Raw genomic sequence first — 19,400 nt, forward strand, 5'->3', positions numbered from 1 at the left:
TCTGTTTTGCTGTCCCAGGCAGCTGCCCCTTAATGGTGCCTGACTACTTTCTGTTGTTTCTTTCTCTCGCAACCTACAGATCTGGCAAGCACCAAAGAGGAGCAGCAGCCCCTCTGCTGCATTGTAGCAAAAGGCGTCTACCCAACTTTCCGCATCGCAGATGCCTGTTCAGCAGGGAGTGCCAGTGGTATCAGCAAGTTGCACCTCTGGAAGCTTTTTTCCTTGGACACGCTGAATGAATACTTGCAGCGAGACCCAGCTCCCAGTGAGCTCACCTACAGAGTTCCCACAAGGCACAGGTGAGATAAGGACATGGCTCAGTTCCTTTGAACAAGCCAGACAGAGATGCTGTGGCTGTTGGCTTGTGTCGTAGTGCACCGCTGTGTGGCACTCTGTTATTCCATCCTAGCTGCTGCAGGCAGTTGCTCACCTCTGCTTCTCTGCTTACCTTCCCTAGAAAGGAGCCACAGAAACATGGAATAATTTAATGGTAATAGACCTCTAAAAGTCACTGGTCTAACCCCTTGCTCAAAGCAGGGACAACTAGATCAGGTTGCTCAGAGCCTTGTTCAGTTCAGTGCTGAATATCTCTGAGGACAAAGAAACCATAGTTTGTCTGGGCACCTGATTCTGGTGTTTGATCACTTCCATGGGAAAAAAACTTTTTCCCTAGTGTCTAATTGGAATATCTTGTGTTGCAGCTTGTGCAGTTACCATCCTTGAGCCCTTGCTTCATAAGACTGAGCAAACCCAGGTCTCTTAGTCGGTCTTTGTAAGGAGTGTGCTCCAGCGCTCAACCATCTTGGTAGACCTTCACTGGACCTGCTCCAGTATGTCAGTGACTTCCTTGTACTAGGGAGCTGAAAAGAGACCTTAGCGAAGCAGGACTATCTTATGCTACTCACCATCATTAAGCATATATAAAGAGTTTTTTTGAGAGAAAATCAAAAGGCCTGCCTAATTTCCAGTATCTTTTCTCCCAAAAGGGCCAAGAACATAAGGTCAGAGAAGAATTATAATGAAGAGAGCTGGTGTGGAATGACCCTTTCCCCTGTCATGCCCTGCCAACTCTTCCTCATGTCTCAATTTAATCTCCTCTTTCTCTCCTGTGACCAGCACATGCTTGATCCCTCCAGTGTACACTCCTCTCCTGCTGGATTTCAACTTTGGGGCTGCCCCAATAGGCTCAGAGCCTACCCTTGTGATGCTCCTGCTGGAAAACAATGGTGCGGTGCCTGTGGAGTGGTAAGCAGTGCTCGCTGGAGCTCAGCCTTCTTTCTGGGGTCTGTCTGGGCGTGTGGAAGTGCTTACAGGAGCTGTGAGACATTTGCAAATCAATAGGGTGGATTTTTTAGGTGCAGCTTATGTTGTGGAGTTGTAACTGAGATCTGTTGGTGGGTCTGGGAGGGGAAGCAATCAAGGAATGGCAGAGAGTTCTGCAGATCAGACCTGATGAAACATGATGTGTCTGCCAGCTGGGCTAGGCTTGGCTGGACTGAATGTGCTAACCATGGCTTTGAGGAAGTCGTGTGTCCCTGTTGCTGACCAGTTGACTGGTTCCCTAGGGCCTTCTTGTTTCCTTCTGATCAGAAGATGGACATGGAGTGCTGGGCAGAGGATGCTGAGTTTAGCTCCCATGAGCTGCACCAGATGAGAATTCAGGATAACCAGCTCTTCAGTGTTTCCCCAAAGTCAGGGAAACTTCTTCCAGGACAGGAGGAATCTGTCCAGCTTTCACACAGGTGATGGCAACTACTTGTGCTTCAGAGCCTCATGCTGCGTGCCAGGACAGCACATGCTTATCAGTCCCCTGTGTTTCCATGCTGGATCCTTTCCTTTAACATGCCCCTTGCCCAGCAGAGATTGGGCAAGTAAAAAGTCACTGAGCATGTCCAGTTTCTGGACCCAGCAAAGCTTGTCTTCCTCAGGGGAATATTATTAATGTTCTTTAACACTATAGTGCAAAAGGCATTTAATGTTTCATGCTGAGGACACTGGGCTGCCTTGACTTCGCAGCTGACGAGATGAACAAGATGCCGCACTTCCTGCCGTTTTGATTGTACAGTGATATTCTTTTTTTTTGTCATCAGCTAGAGCTGCTTCTGTGCCTGTGGGAGGGTATGAAGAGCACTGAACACCTCCCCTTTCACAGCAGACCTGATCTGAGACGTACTGGCATTTCAAATGGCATTGGCCTAGAAACTTGGGTCCCTAAATTGGTATATGACTAAAATCAACATTGCATCACTTGTTCCCACCCAAACACAACTGTTCCCCTCCTTCTTTCAGTGGCCCTTACGCAACAGTGACTCTTTAGCTGGGAAGTGAATTGTCTCTAATGTACTGTGTGACCCTGATTCTATCACCCTGGGCACAAGGTTGGTTTCTAATGTTTTCCTCTCTCTCCTCTTTCACTGCTAGACATGATTTCATCGGCACTGATCACCTCCCTGTCCTGCTGAAGGTTTCCTATGGCCATGAGATTCTGGTAAGATAGCAGGTGTCTTTTGCTTCTCTTTGCAGCAGCAGGTAGGAACTGAATTAAAAGGTGTTTTCCCCAGAAGCCGGATGGTGTGCAGGGGCTGTGGCCTTCCCCTGGAGTGTGCACTGGCCAGGCAGTAACACAGGGCCAAGGAGAGACATAAAACCATCATCCTGACAAAGTCATGGTTCCAAGACAGTGTGATGTGGCAGTGCACTGGTAAAATGGCCCTCGGATGTAGCATCTGCTTGTTTCCCCCGGAAAAGAATTCTTTATTTGATTATTTATTTATTTATTATTAACCTTTGTATTTTACTGGTGGTGGTAGTGCTGAATTCCTTCCTCCTCCTCCAAGCCAAGTTCAAAACAGCCCTCCTGGGTTTTGTAGTCCCTGCATGCTTTCCACAGTCAAGCGTAACTCATGGCCAGGATTTCTGTGCTTGCTTCCCCTCATTCTGTCTGTGTCACCATGAGTTCTTCCGTGCAGTAATCCATGACTTCAGACCTGCAGCCCATCCTACTTCTCTCATATGCAGCTTTCTTGAATCTCTCCATCTCATCGGTGCTCTGTGCTCTTCAAAACCCTCCAGAACGCTTTTCTCTGAAAGTGCCACCTGGCTGCAGTCTGGAGAGACACATGCTAGCACAGGGTGGCAGAGTGTCCTCCAGCTCTGGAGGTATGGAGGCAGCTGCTTCCTCGGGCCCAGAAGATACTCCCTGCATTCCTGGTTGGCTGTTCCCACTGCAGCCCTGATGCCTTTGTCCACCCGCTTATTTCTCCTGCCAATGATGGAGGAGCTTCCTACTCATTCTTCCTGCTTCACAGCTTGCTAAAGCATCCCAGAGCTGATCTGTGGTGTGTTTTCCCTGAGCATTTCCTCAGGCTTGGAAATAAATTCTCTCTCTCCCCCTCTTTCAAACTGTCAGTTAGAGTCAAAGTCACCTTGTGCTCTGCCGGGCACAGCTCATGCCCGGCTGAGCCTTCCTGTCTGTCTCTGAAGTTTCCTATGAGACCATTGTGTTCACACATCTCTTTTATTTTTCTTTTCTTTCAGGACTGTTGTCAGCTGAAAATCCAACCCTTTGACCAAGCTGTTCAAACAGTGGCTTAACTGTGCCTTCCCTCAAAGCCCTTGGACAGGCTCCCTGTGCTCTGCCTGCCTGGCACAATCCTGAGAGCAGCTGTGAGCATTTCACCAGCTGGCCAGTGAGGCAATAGATTTCGGAGCACCAGAAGCCTATAGGGCACATGTCCTCCCTTGCCACATAGCCAGTGGCTTTGGCGGCTATCAGAGGCCACTACCCTACCTCATACTGTTATTGCAGAAGGGGCTGAAAAACCATGGGAGGCCCTGGAGATGATAAAAGATTCCTGGGTGCATTGGAGCTCTGGCAATAGGAGCTGCAGAGGCCAATCCAGCAGTCGCAACTTGCAGGAATGTACTGTGCCAGTGCTGAACTTCTAATATCAGAAAGTAGGAGTGGAAGAGGCTTCTCCTTCTGCAGAGAGGGCAGCTGAGGAGCTGAACACGGTGTGCCTTCTTTCCTTTCAGTCATGGCATGAAGAGCACAGAGCTGCCAGACCCTGTGGCAGACTGTCCTAAGCATGATCGTATGCCAGGGTTGAGCAGATCCTCACCTGAGAATCTGTTGGAATGTGCAGAATACATAGCTAACCTTAAGGGAAGCAAATGCTGTCATGTCACCCCCAAAGTTAAGCTTTGGAAATCTGAGAAAACAACAATAAGGAGAGGTAGAGACCATCAGGCTGCGGTATTGCTTGGTCATTCTGCCAAATTCCAAATTTCCCGGCTTTTAGGTGGTGATGTCAGTCAGCTGCAAGCTAATGCCTGATTTTTTTTTGGGGGGGTGTCAAATTGACCTCTGTGATGGTTCTACCCATATGGATGGATTTTGAACTCCCACTCCCCTGCTTTCCCAACAGAGCCTGTCTGATTCATCTTCAGGAGCCGCTCCTTCTCCATTACTCCTTCCCCACTCAGTGGCCAGTGTTCACTTCTGCGGTAACTGGATTTATAGGTGCTCTGAAGGATCCAAACTGATTTCCCATTGGCAGTTTCTTCTGGCTGCAGGATGAAACTTCTGTGGGACTCGTGTTACCCAATTCCTTGTGCAGTAAGGAAATGGCCTCCCACTGATCACCACAGCCTGCCTGTGCAGCTGTGACCACCTTCTCAGAGCTCTGGGATCGTTTGGCCAAGCAGAATCTGCAGCCTTCAGCAGTTCTAGTAGGAAAAGCCCAGCCAGCTGCAGGTGTTGCAGGGTGAGATAGGCTGGTTCCCAGAACTCACTGGAGAGAAGGGCTGGATCCCATGGAGAATCCCCAAGCACACAGGATCATAAACTGGAAGTGGTTGCACTTCATAGCTGTTAATTAGGTATTGTGAGATGATGTCACTTGCAGCATGTGTTCTCCAGGCAGCTCTCTTCCCTGGGGAATTTGGCATCCCTGTCCTCTCATGCTCTAAGTCATTGCTGTGAGACTAAGTCCATGTACTCTGGAAGGAGAACTGATTGCCACAGGTCTTCAGTTTTCTCCATTTCTCTACCTTTAACTGATAGTCCTCTAAATGTCACATCCTGTGTCTATGGAAACTGATTACAGTTTTTCCTTAGCAGTTGTCTTGTGGAATCCAAGTCAGCATTTTGACTCAAGTAATATAAATGGGTGTTTCACTCCCAAAGCTCAGGAAGGTTCCTGTCCCTTTTTCTCTTGCAGTTTGAAAGTGTCAGTTTTTGTCCTCCAATTTGCACTTCATCTGACTTATTGAGGCCCTCAAGAGGCTGAATGCTCATGTAATGCTTTAAAAAGATAGATCCCGTGTGGGACCTTGTTAGCATTGTATTTCTAGTCCTCTCTCCCTCCTCACTTTATGGACCTGTGTTGCGACGGAGGGAAGACACAGTCACTCAATATGAGTGATCAGCAGACTTCGTTTATTGTCTCTTACAGTCACCTTTTATGCCTTCTTATAATTAGCTCATACATATTACAAAAGTTAAGCTCATTATTGGTTAGTTGCCTAAATACCAAGCCCGCCCCTAGTTTCTCTTCTGTAGTTTTCTGTTCCCACCTGCAACATTCTTTTCCCACCAAAATCTTCCTGTTACTGTGTAACAAGGACAGCCAAAGACAGTGTATTTTGCTTTACTTCAGATAAGCTGAGAGCGATGTGCATTTTTGTCCAGCCAGCTGGACTATGTCTATGTGACCCTTTTCAGCTAGCCAGTTATCCACAGACCTGAACCGGTACGGTTTGTTTTGGAGGAATTGGCATTCTCTGCTCTTTGTTAAGCAGTGGATACAGTATCTCCTGCAGATGTTTGTGAAGGCATCCACCTGCCTTCACAAACATCCTCTCCATCTTCTGCGTATGCACTTGAAGAACAGCCATGCTTTAGGCTTAGTTAATTGTGAATTGCAGCAACTTAGCTCCCTTTGGCCCATGCAGAGGCATTACTAGCTCTGTGACCACTTTGCAGCCTCTGCCTCAAAGGAGACAGCTCAGGGGTGCTTTGGGGTGATCTTGCAGGAAACTGTGCATCATGACTCATCTCCAGCCTAATTGCAGATTTCTCAAAATGCAGAATCCTCTGTCTCTTCCTTTCCATGAAATGGCTCTATAAATCTCTCCGCTTTGCTTGAAGTGCCTGGCAGCTGCTTTGCTAACAGGATACTGTTGATTATTACTTGATCACTTAAAATTCAGCTGGGATCTTTTTGCAGCTTTTGGACTGTTAGACATATTCTCGGAGCAGGATGTCCTCACTCTGGAGGACAGAGTGGTCCTTCCCAACAGAAGGCTATTACTTACCTAAAATCCTGTCTTTCCAAAGGATTTGGCTGTCACAGCTACACTGTCCTATGTACAGTCCAGACACATTCATTCATGTAGAATTTCTACCATATACTTGCAAAGAGAAGCACTGGGGCTGTTGTTGTGACATAGCAGAGAGAAAAGTACCTTCTCTCTGGAACAAGATGCAAACCTTTCAGAGAAGAGCCAACAGTTAAGTAGGCTCCCCATCTCCTGGTTTTTTTCTTAGGACTCATTGTCCTGGTATTATCAACTTAAATCTGTAACTGTGTTGCCCTCAGCTTGCAAAGTCCTTCAGTTTGCAAAGTCTTTGTGCAGTTTTTAGGGATGGAACCAAGGCCCTGCGAGAAAGTGACTGTATTTCATTCTACCGTAGCTGAACTTCAGTGGTGTGACGGTGGAACAGGACCAGCGGTACATTCATTTTGCATCCACTAAGCACCGCTTCGCACCCATTGCCATTGGGACCTCCCACCCACCCATACAGGTGGGTATCCCGGGACCAAACCCAGCAGGAAGTGGAGGGAAGGAGCTAGTGTTACTGTGTCTCAAGGACAGGCATTGTCTGAGGCGTTTCCCAAGAAATAGCTCCACAGGAAAGCATCACAGCAGAACTTTGAGGCTAGTACTAGGCAAAGCCTGGAAATGGCTTCTGGGATGGCAGCAGGGAAAGTACCTTTTGCTGCCTCCAGTTTGACAAGATTTGGCTTTCACTCTAGCCAGAATGCTTATGAAGTGTTCTTTGGGCTGTTCCCTTACTCTCTTGCATTGACTTTGAGTGAAAACTTGTCTAGCTGCTCCAGGAATTCTGGAAATAAATCCTAATTAGTTTTTTAGTAAATTAATTAAACTTCCTTAAACACTTATTCAGCAAAAAGGCAGCTTTGATTCTGCTCTGCCTAATTTATTTGGGAAATGAATAAGTCTGAATTGAATTAAGAACACTTTAATATGAGTGCTTTTGCATTTCAAGTAATCCGCTTTACAGTGATCCCTTCAACTAATTTGTATTAATTTTCTCTTAGACTGAATTTGCAGGGCACCACTTTGAGAGGCGCTGTTGTTATCAATGTACAAGTGTGGTGATAAACCTTCAGCAGTCTCCTATCAGAGCCTCAGTGATAAATCTTGAAACTATGAGGTTTCCTCATTCTTAGGAGACAAGCGGACTAATTAATTATTAATGCTTATCAGAGTCCTCTGGGGAAGTGTTAACTAGTTTAACTTGTGTATGGTATAATAAGCACTGCTCTCTGACTCACTTCAGATTTATGAACTCTACAATGGTGGCTCCACGCCTGTGATGTTTGAGGTTCAGCTGGACAACGTGAGAATCCAGGAGAAGAATTTTCAGCATCCTGTGTTTGTCTGCCTAACTCCTAGAGGAGAAATCCCCCCGGGCACAACAGGCCACACTGAGTGGATCTTCTCACCACTGGAAGCTAGAACATACTTGGTAAGACCCTCCTCATGACTGCCAGAAACAGTTTCTTTCTGTTGTTACGTGCCTAAAATTCTTTAAACCTCTTAATGATGGTTGGTCCTTGTCATGCTACAGCTGAATTCCATTCCTCCAAGAAGCCAAGAGTAGCGAGAGCAAAGGAATGGCTGGTCTGGTCAGGAAATGGAGCAGATAAATTATTTCATAAGTTTCTTATTCCCAAAGAACAGAATTCTTCCACAACCAGAGTCATCCCAGTATACATTTTTTCAAAGATCAAGCAGTGACTGGGGATATCAACAGTATCTGATCAGATTTGTCATTCATTGTTTGCCTCCAATAACTCCCACCAATGAGACTGAAGTCAGTGTCTTTCATCATTGCAGTGTATGCTGCTGCAGATCTCTGGAAACAGCCTTCCCAAAGACCTCTGTAGAGCTGGAGCTCTACTCATTACCCCACTCTGTGGTGGATGCATGTTAAAAAAATAAATAAATTTTAAACTCCAGCTTTTCCTCCATGAGGGAGTCCGTGCCCATCTCATACAGTAACTGGCTGATTAACTACTTAACCAGCTTTCCTGGTTAGCAGGGAAGGTCAAGGCCTGAAAGAGCAAAAGAGACTGGATTTCTCTTCATCCATGCATGTGGCATACATATTTAGACCAGTTCATTAGCAAGCATACTGGCTTATTGCACATCTCTTCCAAGTATGACTCTGGACTTATAACTCTTATCTTGTCCAAGGCAGGTTGATGTTCCCATCCACATCCTGGGGGGTGAATCAGCTCTGATCACCTTTCAGGGAGTAGGCTATGATCCGAATACCACACAAGAGACTGCCACATCCAGAGAAGTCTTGTGTCCTTCAATCTTTCCAGGTTCTACCAAGCTAACTGTGCCTGGGCAGGTAAGTCCAAGTAGGCTGATATGAGGAATGTGATCAGTCTAGAAATGTGTGAGAGACTGAAATATGCAAGTGGCCTTATCTAGCAGTAGCCTGTGTTGCAGGAGAGTTCTTTTGCCATGAGATAGAGCAAGATATTTCCCTTCCAGGAGGTCATCTAGAGCTTAACTTATAAAAGCTGTTGTTCTGAGAGATGCCTTCCAGCTTGCTGGTTCCACTGCTATTAGAACCAAAAAGGCTTTAGGGTTTGTTCACATTCTGAATTTTCTATTACAAGTTGCCCCCATCATAGCTACCTTTCTCATTTGCAGCTACACCACCTTTTTCTTTGGTAACTCATTCACAAAAAGAGCAGTATCCTTCTGACCCTGTCACGGCTCGGCTGCCACCATTTCACAGCCAAATGCAGATGATTCATAACCTGAACACAGACTGCAGGATGGTCACTAAATCAGGGACATCCCAAGACACGTACTTGTTTGACCTGTCGCTGGCTCAGCAGGAACTTGTTTGGCCTGGCTAGAGCTGGCCTGCCAGCCTGGACAATCTGTTGTTAAACCCACCCACAGATCCCAGTGTACTGAATCAGCATTAAACAACATCAGCAAAGGCATACTCCAGGCAGGTAAAAGATTCATCCTGTGTGACATTAGCATGCATAGCTTGGAGCCCAGCCACAGCTACATATGCTCTTTAGCTTCCAGCAGGGCAATTGCATTCCTGGACACAGCAAAGATGATTAAAAACCTGTCTCAGGCTGCCAACAAAGATACCATTCCACAAGGCTCTGTTGTCTGTAACCAAAAGTCATTAGCATCTCTGATGATCAGTGTAATTAATTAGAATTTGCACTGTGCCTGGAGAATGGACAGACTAGTAGCATACTAGTAGCAAGGTGCAGTAGGGAGCAGTTTCCCTAACTTGCATTCAGATTGATGAGGATTTTGCACAAGCAACTGCTCACATGTTTGCCAGCTGAAGTAGGAAAAGGCCTGAATTGCAAGTACTGCAGGGAGAATCTGAGTGCTATTGGTCCTCCGTGCTCCTGAGATCCTCTCCTGCTCAGCACCAGCATTATGTTCTATTCACTGCTCACTCAATCCCACTGGAACAGGGTTGTCCTCTTGCTGTAAAGAGTCATTGTAAACAGAGCAAAAATGAGAGAAATGTAACACTCCTTCAAGTTCTTATGATAAAGGTAACTGCAAATATTATCTATGAATTGCTGAATCAATTAAAGATAGCTGTGTGACTGTCCTTCCCCAGCGACGACATCCTGTCTTCCTTCCCTGCTGTTCCTCCTGGTTTCACCTTTCTTCCTGCAGGCAGCCACCTTGTCACACCACATGATTTGCTTTGGAAATATCCCCAACTCCACCAAAGCCAGTAGACTTGTCTTTCTCAACAATATCTCTGAAAGCAAGGCTGTTGTGTTTGCCTGGCGAATAAACACTTGTAAAGACAAAAGGGTGAGTCCTTCTCTTTCCTCTACAGCCTTCTTGCCCATCTCTGTTGTGCCACGAAAAGACCTTACAACTCCTTTTTAACCAGACACTCAGAAACGATCCTAGGGAATTGGCTTTTGTACTAGCTAGAGACTGGAAAGGGCAGAGAAAAGTGAAGGCAAGGATTAGGATGGGGTGGGGAGACAGAAATACAGAAGGGGAATGTGAAGACTTCAGTGAGGATACATTATCACATCCTGGAACTACAGGATGCAATAATGAACATCAGGACCCTGTCTACCAGCAAAGTCCACAGTTGTTCTTTGAATGTATCAGCTTCTTCTCTCTCATGCCACATACCTTTGAGAAGAGGAGGGGGGAGAATCCTACAGTCCTGTGTTTACTGCAAAAAGAAGGTACATAGGAAGGTCCTAGGACAGCGAAACAGCTCCTCTATGGCTTGGCTTTTTGTTTTTTTGGGGGGTTTTCCCCCCCAGGTGTTGCAGATTGCTCCAGAGTCAGGGGTTGTGCAGCCTGGAGAGAGCATCCCCTGCTTCATCACGCTGCAACCTTCATGGAGTGCTTCCTTCTGCAGCACAGATCTGGTGTGTGAGGTGAGACCCAAGAAGTACCTGTGTATCACCACCACTTGGGCATGTCACTGCAGTTCCCAAATGACTAGCCCCAGAAGTCAGCTGCCTGCTGCTTCCTGTTGAAGAAATCCTTCTTTGTTCCATGATGCTGGCCAGCACTTCTCATTCTTAAAGATACTAAGCTTCATCTCTCCTGATGTTTTAAGTGTCTCTCTCTCTGTGGCTCACTGGATGAGGTGCAATTGTGCAACACATGGCTTTGAGTTGATCTCAGCTATTAGAAATCACAGTTTGAATGGGCGTGGCTTTCAGTGGATGTCAGAGACTTAAATATATGTAAAAAGCAAGTCTTGCTTCTGCAGTATTAGTGGGGGCATAGACTTGCAGTAGTGCCCCTCTGGCCATTTTCCAGGTGTCCTTTGGCAAGAGACTGTGTCTTCTCTTGCCAAGTAGTCTCATAATAGCACTGTCCTCTCCCCTGCCTGCCACTGGGATACACAGAAAGGGAGTGGGCTTCTGGCTGGGACCTTCTGGGAGGGAGGAATTAGTGACAGGTGTGGACTCTAGCCAGAAACTGTGTTATGTGCAGCTCCTTTGTAGCTCTGCTCTCTCCAGTCATGGTTTGCTTCATAGGTATACATCCAGGAGTCCCTGGTTCAGTATGAGAGGGACCTGCAGGAGTGGGAAAAGGAGAAAGAACGGCAGGCTGTGGAATTCACCATCACAGAGAAGGACCTTGGAACTAAGAAGAAGCCAAAGTCACATGCAGGGGTAAGTGCTTCCAGAACTTCACACCAACTTAGCTCAGTTCAGAAACAGCAACCAGTGTCAACAAGAAACATTCTTTAAGAAAATCTAGGCAAGTTGGCAAAAGGATATGAGGCTCTGATCTACTCAAGATCTCATGGTTGGTCTGTGGATAGTGGAAAATGAGATCTTGGTTTCTAGCCAAGAATCACCTTACAAACTCTGAAATTGCTAATGATCATTTGAAATTTAGAAGTGCGTGAGAAGTCTTAGGAAAAACAAAGCCAGTGGCTCTGGAAGCTGACGGTTGGATTTTTAACCATGAGTAAACACTGGAGAGAAATCTGTAACTACCAGTGAGAATGTAGCCCAAGTGAAGAATGGGAGGATATCATTGACTCTTAGCTGGGACAAAATAAAACAAAGTCCTAGAATCTTGGAGTCTTGTTCTGCTCCATACCTCTCCTATATAGCAGTTTCTCTTCCTTCTCTTTTTTTTTCTTTCTTTCTTTCTCTCTTTTTCTTTTCAGAGGTCATCAGATTCTGAAAATCTTCCTGAATCCTCAGCTGTGATCAGGAAATACAAGGTAAGTCAGGCCTCTCACCCGTAGTAGAATCAAACTGACTGCTTTAGAGAAGAGGCAGATGCTGGATATCACAGCGTGGGAGCCTGCACAGAGAGCACAGCCAGATTTGTAGCTTCAAGGCTTTGGGAGGCAGACTGTTTGGAGGAGCCAGAAGAATCAGACTGTCTGGCTGTGTCCTGTGGGCAGTAACTTTCCAGCTGAGGTGAAAGGGAAGTGAAATTGGAACCAAATGTGCAGCCATGACTGGAGAAAGAGGGAAAGGTTTTGAATAAGCAGAAAAGATGGGCACAGGCAGGGCAGTCGGTACCTGGACTGATTTCATGCTGGGGCCATGAAGGAATGTGTGCCACAACAGAAAGCAGTAGGACCTTGGTGTGACATGGTACAGACTTTGTCCTCACTGCTAAAAGAGCTGTGTTCTGTGCCTCTGGAGAAGCTGCAGGTAGGAACTGCCTTGATTTAAATATGCAGAAAATTTTAAAGCTCAGTTTGCCTGGTTCATCTCTGTTTCCCCTCAAGCTTGCGCAACTCTGTGCACTGCTGGAAAGGACAGCTTTTCCAGCAGTAGTGGCAAGATATGAGACAAGGTCCCAGCAAATGCTCTGCAGAACAGCCTGGGCCCAAAGGCAGAGCCACTCTGCATCTACAGCCATCAGCAGGATGTGCTGCGGGAATGACAGGGCTTGTGGAGGACCAGCTAACGTAAGATGTGGAAGGGTTAAGGGAAGCTGCGACTCAGCTAGGAGACACAGCTTTTTACCTTAGGACTGCCACCATAGTAAGGCTGTAGCAGTGCTCGTGAGACCCCACAGAGTGCCCTGTGCTGTCCTGGGCGAAGGTATCAGCTTGGACTGTCTGCCCTGTGCTGTTAGGTGTTATCAGTAATGAAGGTCAAGGGATGAACATAAGGAGGCTGGGGAAAAGTAAAAACAGTTTTGTTTAGTCCTCTAGGGTTTTAGCTCCTAGTGATAATTCGGAGACTGCAGTCACCTGCTGTGTCTGTCTCAGGAACGGTGAAGGCCTCTGGCCTCATTCCCAGAGGCTGGACAACTCTGTTTCAGAGGTCATTGAGGTCCTGTGATGTCTGAGGGCTTCTCCAGAGCTGGGTGGTCTCCTTCTGGGCCAGGCTTCTGAACTACTCCTGCCCTAAGAAGTGTCCCCCAAACTGGCTGCTGGTACTGCAGCCCCAAACATGCCCATGTAGTGTGGTTGGACTCAGTTTCTGGTTTCCTTCCAGGCTTGGAAGACAATTTCCACATGCATTCCTGCACATAACTTCTTCCACAGCACTCCTGGTGTGCTCGAAAGAGCAGAGATGATCTCCTGGAGTTCTACAGGGATGGACTGGAGTACATCAGCCCTGAATGTCTTGGGGAGACCCTGAAGCCCTGCTGACACTTGGGGCTGGCACACTAGGCAGTGAGGAGGGAGCAGACCTGATTTCCAGCATGGTTGCTTGTGCCTGACAGCAGTACTGCAGTGCCAAGATCATTCTGATGTGGTCCTCACTCCAGGACCTGGAGGCTCTGGCTGCTGGGCTTTCCAGTTCTCATGCCTGTGCTCACACCTACACCAGCCTACCTGCAGCCAAAGGAGCAACTAAGTACCTGCCATTTCTTTCTCTCCAACAGACATTACCCCCTATTAAAAACCACCCTACGCCAAATCTGCCAGCTGGACATTGTCAGAGGAGGCTGCTGTTGGAAAAAGAAGCCAGCCGGGTGTGGGTCAAACCAGAACCTCCCAAGCCCATCCTCTTACACCTTGGTGTGACAGCTAGGTCCTACTCTACTGAGGACTTCTTCAGTAACTTTACCTCAGAGTCCCCTAAATACTTCTTGTCCCGGTAAGAGATCCGTCTTTTTGGATTGGCATCTTCATCTGAGCCAGGGCTGCCCGTGCTGCGATACACACTGAACTTGGAGCTCTGCTCTGCTCCTCTCCAGTGCCTCAGTAGTAGGCCAGAAGTGCCTTGCTTTCCCCAGCATTAGCTGACGTGACCTGTTTCTCTCAAAAGGGAGATACTGCCAGAACTCAGTGCTCCTCTCTTATGACAGTGTCCCTGCTGCTGTCAGAAATGCAGCACTTCCCACTCTCCTTCCTCTGGTCCCCTGCCTTGCTCCCTGCTTGCTTGCAGTGCTGCTGCTCAGCCAGGATGATGCAGGTCTTTGGTAGTTTGGTTGAGTAGTGCTGCCACTGATGGAACAACTCCTTCTTTCCCAGCCCCTTCAGCGACCAGCCCTTGGAGAGCAAGGTGGATGGGAGTAGGGACAGAGACAAGATGGACATGGAGGCCACATGGCTGTCCCTGGCTGCTGCTTCCAAACAGGAGTGGCAGACAGTGAGTGACATGCTTACAGGTGTGATCAGGTGCGTGCCCCTTTACCCTTACCCAGTTTGGAGCCCCTGTCCTCTAGGGGAGTGTGTGCAGCATGGCCAGCCTTCTGCTAATTCCAAGAAGTTTGTGCACTCCTGCTGCACCAGAATGGGGGATCCAGCCTTCCGGAGGCTGCCCTGGGGACTAGAAGCTCAGGAGTCCTGGTGTGACAGCCAAAGGCAGGGTCTTGCTCCTCAGCTAGGGGCTGGTCCCATCTCTGCATACTAAAGAGTGTCACTGCCCAGGAACCAGGACACTGCCTGCCATGATCTTGGGAACAGGCTGCATTGGGATTCATCTATTTTGTCTGCCAGCTGCAGAAATGTAAAGAACTAGTGCTGGGGAGGCAAAGGTATTTTCCTTAGTTTAAGCCATCTTGCTGCCTCTCTTAGGCCCAGAAATCAAGAAGGGACAGACTAAACATTGATATCAGTTGGGGTTTTCCTCTGATTTGTACTGTCTGGTAATGATCCTCTGCAATCATACAGATATCTGATTTGCTGGGACTCATCCCTTATTTTCCTCCTCCCAGAGGCCTCTTGGAAGACACCCAGTTCCATGATGCAGTGAGAAGAATCCTCAATGAACCCATTCCATATTTCTCCCAGTTCCGGTGTGCAGAATCAGCAGAGCGCCAAGACAGGAGACAATGCTCCACGGTCCCTTCCAGCGTCTCTGCTTCACAAGATCTTTGCCCTGAGAAGGATGGAGAGAGGAAAGAAATGAGGCAGGAAACCTCTCCCAACAAAGATTTGCTGGAGTCCTGGGAGATTTTTCACCAGCTGAGAGAGCAGAAGGAGATGCTGAGCCGGTGAGGAAATGCTCACGCAAAAGGCAAGAGCTGTACAGGCAGGAGAGCCATGGTAGCACACTGCCTGGCCAGAAACCCATCTGTCCTTCAGCCCTGTGGCATTTCTGCTGGGGTGTTCTGTGTGCTCTGAGTGGAAATCAATGCTAGCCCACCTAGCCACCCGCTCCCGAGCGTGATTTGTGAAGAGTGCAGGTTTGCTGTGTCTTGAAGTTGAGCCATGGGCAGTGCCAGGATGCGGCTAGTGAGTGAAGTCTGCTTTGTGCTTGGACAGTCCTGGCTGTATTAGACATTGGAGTGTGATGTGTGTTTACCTTACCTTTTATTTTCACTGAAGTTATTTCATCACCTTGCATGTGCTGTGGCTGCTCCCTTGCACACTTCTGCAGGCCACAAGCATGTACACAAATACTAGCTACAGCACAGCTTGGAAAGAGAAACCAGTAAAACCAGAGTCACTCAGCTCTGTCAGAGGTCAGGGCCTGATACAAGCTGGTGGCAGTTCTGGGAGAAGGGTCAGCACCCCATTGCTCAAGTCTTTTGGTTCATTGGCCTCAGTGTGTAGGAAAAAGTGTGTGCTCCATTGCTGTGCCTGATGTGTCCTGGGGGAGTCACAGCAAGCAGCCTGCCTTATCTGCTTGCTGATAGCTGTTCTCTGCCTGTACTTTTGCCCCTCCAGGCAGGCGGCCTTTGAGACCCTTGTGGAGTTGGTGCTGGAAAACACACTGCAGAATATCCTGATCGAAGCCAGCCGTGGGGAGGTGGTGCTGACAGCCCGGCCCAGGGTCATTGCTCTACCCCCCAGCCCTTCCCGAAGGTAGCAGAGCCTATCTGTGTTGTGGCCAGGGACAGGACCTGTCCTTAGTATGTCCGGCTGAAGTACAGCCCATTTTCTAGACCACGTGGATTAGCTGGATCCCTGCCTATCAATGCCAAGGCTGCTTGTGCAAAAGGGGGAATCCAGTCGCAAAGCCTCGGCCCCTTCTTGGTTTGTCCCGAATCACAGAGCAGAGGTGGTAACAACACCCAAGACCATCACACAGCTCTGGGGCAGGGCCCTACGAGTGAACAGCTGGAAGAAGAGGCTGATCCGAGGCACTGGAGAGCCCAGCACAAAGAGGGTCTCCTGGGGGAAAAGGGTCAAGGAGCAGGCAGCACAGCCTCTGACAGCAGCAGGGGGCAAAGCTTTCACAGTCCAAAATGATGTGGGATCTAGTTAGGTTGAGGCAGTAGCCATTGGTGGGGGCATAGGTTTGGGGCTGAGGGCAAAGCATGAGGATTTGCCTCAGCCTGGGGAGATGTGCAGGGAGGTGGGACTGAGGGAGGATGGGGAAGAGTTGTTTGAACCAGAGCTGCAGGAGTCTTGTCTAGATAGGTGATGGCTGTTTCCTGCGATTCCTCAGGGAGGGATGGTTGCCTGTGGGGAGCTGGAAGCAGGCAGCACTCTCCCCATGCCAAAAGCAATCTCTTCTTCTTCAGAATCATCAATCCAGCACCCCCACCCTCAAGAGCGTAACTGCTGTGCACTGTGCTGCTTGACCTCTTCAAACACATCAACTGTCTCCACTCTTCATCCCATCCCTGTGATGTCCAGAGCAGCTCTGATCCTCCACACCATGACCAGCATGCTGGCTGCCTCTGAGGAGGTATGTCCTGATCATATCCTCAGCTCCAGTTTGAATCCTCTGCCAACTCCACAGCAGATTTCATGAGATCTCTCCTCTTTGTGGCTGGCCACATCATCCAAGAAGAGCCTCCCTATGCTACAGAGAGCACATGGCCAACCTCTGTGGCTGTTCCCCCTGCCCCCAGTCTGTACTGGCTGGGAGAGGAGTGGAATCCGCTTTGAAATGTAGCTGAGGAAGGACTGACAGCTGGGCACTGAGGTGGTGAGCCCCTGCCGACAGCGGTAGGACACAGGTACTGAATCCACCTCCTCTCCTTGCTCCAGTGGCTGCCGCAGGTCCCACATACAGTGACCCAGACCTAGCGAGCAGCTGGAGCGCCGTCTAGCACACTTGGCAGCCCAATAAAAGCAGCTTGGCCTCTGGGCACACAGGCACTGGTGTGTGACGTACGTGATCTATGCATCTGGATTTGGGAGCATCCTGGACAAGCTCTTCCTATTTCAAACTGCAAGGCTGTCACCTGGGCAAGGGGATGCTTTGAGCCTTGGCCTGGCATAGGGGTCCGGCAGGCTGCAGGAGGGTGTCACTGTGAAGGAGCGGGGTTTGTCACAGCCGGGAGGTGGCAGTGTTAGTTGTAAGAAATCCTGGGTGCCAGCGCAGAGCCGGGGCTGGGGCTGGGCACCGGCTGCCTGCTCCCTGGCAGGGGCTGCAGGCTGGCCGTGCCAGGCAGCGGGGCTGGGGGGCTGGGTTTGCAGCATCTCCCTTCTGCTGCCATCCTACAGGGTCGAGACGTGGTGCTCACCAGCCACCCTGCTCTGGTGGGGATGCAGCTGCTGTCCCCCTCCAAACCCTCCTGCCCTCTGTTCCCAGTGCCAGTGCACAGCCAAGACCACAGCTGCACCTTTGCCCCTTGCAGCACAAGAGAAGACCATGCACAAGGAGCTGCGGAGGGTGTTGGACCTGCTTGGCAGGAGGCAGGTGCCTGCTGTGCCTGGGGCTGCTGCAGCTCACCCAGCACCACTCCAGCTCTCCACTCTGTGCAGGAGCCCTGCGTGCATAACCCTTGCTAAGCCCCAGGGCTGAGCTGTTCCTGTTGTCAGAGATACAGCAAAGGCACTGCCAGCTCCTGAGCTCAGCCTGGGTGCCTGGGGCCTTCACGTGGGTCCTGGATCCTTCTCATGATAAGCGCAGACCCGCTCCTCTATCCCCAGCACTCCGAGTGCCAGGTCTCCTATGTCATGGCAGCTTTTCTGTCTTCCTCTGGGCTTTGGCTGGTGCTGAACAGGCAATGGGTACCACCTCCATCTTCCCCAGCTCAAGGCAGCTGTGGGGCCAGGCTGTCCGGTCCAGTTGGGATGACTCTGCCTGGCCCAGGCTCCTCGCTAGGATTTGCTCACTACAGATGTTCTGTAGTCCTGTGACAGGCTTCCCAAATGGGTAACAGGCAGGGGCAGGAGCCTTGCCACTGTCCCAAAGCAGGCTGAATCCAGCTGCCTGCTGGAGCCCAAGGGCAGCCAGGAGCAGTGGAGACAGGTCAGCGAGTTTGTACATCCTCAGATCTGCTGTATGATCTGACGCTTTCCAGACTGCATCAGCGTTAACTCCTCTGCCTTGTGGGACAGATGGATCGACATGGGAAATGCTGTGTGTTAGGCTGGTGTAACACCCAAGAATGAATGGATGGAGCATGAGTGCAGATACGTGTAGGGGATGATTTTTTTGTCATTAAAGCTCCTATGCTCCCCACTCTCCTGTGCTGAACACAGCCTGGACCTGAAGAAAATGGAACTCACACTGTACTTGCCTGTTGAAATGCTCTCAAGAGGTAAATCCACTTCTCTGATTAGCGTCTCTCTAGTAGGACTACGAGAGACCTGAGATAGTGTCTTCAGCAACAGGTGAGTTAGGGAACAAGAGGTTTGAGAGCTACCTAAACCTTTGGGAAATAAGTCTTTCTTCCCTCAGCTCCTTGCAGGGGATGTGAGATGGTGGTGTGTCACCTCTGTTCTAGGTCTTCTCTGTTGCCTGTCAACCAGAACCACCCCAGAGTGCACTAAGCAAAGCCATTAGCAGCTGTCACACTCTTGTCTTCTTTTATCCTCATCCTAAGTTAAAAATACACCAGGGACAGCCCCTTTCCCAGGCTGGGGAAATTCCAGCTTCCTCTTTTCAAGCTGGGAACTAGACCTTGGCCCTGGTTTTGGAAAACGCTAGAGTGGCTGAGCCACAACCCTGTCCCTTTGGCAAAGGGAGTGGGAGACAGCAGCACCCCCAGGCACCGCTCAGGGCAAGCTCTGCAGAGCGGGGAGCCTACAGCAATGCCCTCACCCGGGGGCTTCAGTGCTTCCCTGCTGCTCCTGCCCACGCTCGGGTCTTGGGTGCAGCGGTGAGGTGGAGGGTGGGCACAGATGTGCGGCGCTGGTGGAGAGGCTCAGCAAGAGGCTTTGTTGCTACCCTCTGCCAAGGGTGAAGGCAACGAACCATGGAGCTGTAGCAGAGCCTGACCCACAGCCCCGCTCGCAGAAGGGGGAGGAGGAGCCCTGCCTG

General features: G+C 49.3%; 1 protein-coding gene across 2 annotated transcripts in view; it reads left to right on the forward strand.

Moving 5' to 3' along the window:
* CFAP65 (cilia and flagella associated protein 65) overlaps window positions 1–17,287 on the forward strand; it is a 33,784-nt gene extending 16,497 nt beyond the window's left edge. The window contains exons 17-32 of one of the 2 annotated variants that reach the window (XM_055719426.1): window positions 80–299; window positions 1,117–1,245; window positions 1,566–1,742; window positions 2,422–2,488; window positions 6,698–6,808; window positions 7,589–7,777; window positions 8,513–8,671; window positions 9,994–10,137; window positions 10,611–10,727; window positions 11,340–11,477; window positions 11,984–12,040; window positions 13,672–13,886; window positions 14,264–14,410; window positions 14,950–15,228; window positions 15,905–16,042; window positions 16,705–17,287. In XM_055719426.1, coding sequence (XP_055575401.1) covers window positions 80–299; window positions 1,117–1,245; window positions 1,566–1,742; window positions 2,422–2,488; window positions 6,698–6,808; window positions 7,589–7,777; window positions 8,513–8,671; window positions 9,994–10,137; window positions 10,611–10,727; window positions 11,340–11,477; window positions 11,984–12,040; window positions 13,672–13,886; window positions 14,264–14,410; window positions 14,950–15,228; window positions 15,905–16,042; window positions 16,705–16,741 — 2,324 coding nt within the window. In that variant the 3' untranslated portion in view covers window positions 16,742–17,287. Of the gene's footprint in view, window positions 1–79; window positions 300–1,116; window positions 1,246–1,565; window positions 1,743–2,421; window positions 2,489–6,697; window positions 6,809–7,588; window positions 7,778–8,512; window positions 8,672–9,993; window positions 10,138–10,610; window positions 10,728–11,339; window positions 11,478–11,983; window positions 12,041–13,671; window positions 13,887–14,263; window positions 14,411–14,949; window positions 15,229–15,904; window positions 16,043–16,704 lie in introns of those variants that run through there. The other variant, XR_008733709.1, reaches the window with a different exon arrangement.
* The last annotated feature ends 2,113 nt before the right edge of the window (window positions 17,288–19,400 follow it).

The sequence above is a fragment of the Falco cherrug genome, chromosome 8, assembly GCF_023634085.1.
Source record: "Falco cherrug isolate bFalChe1 chromosome 8, bFalChe1.pri, whole genome shotgun sequence".
Lineage (NCBI taxonomy): Eukaryota > Metazoa > Chordata > Aves > Falconiformes > Falconidae > Falco > Falco cherrug.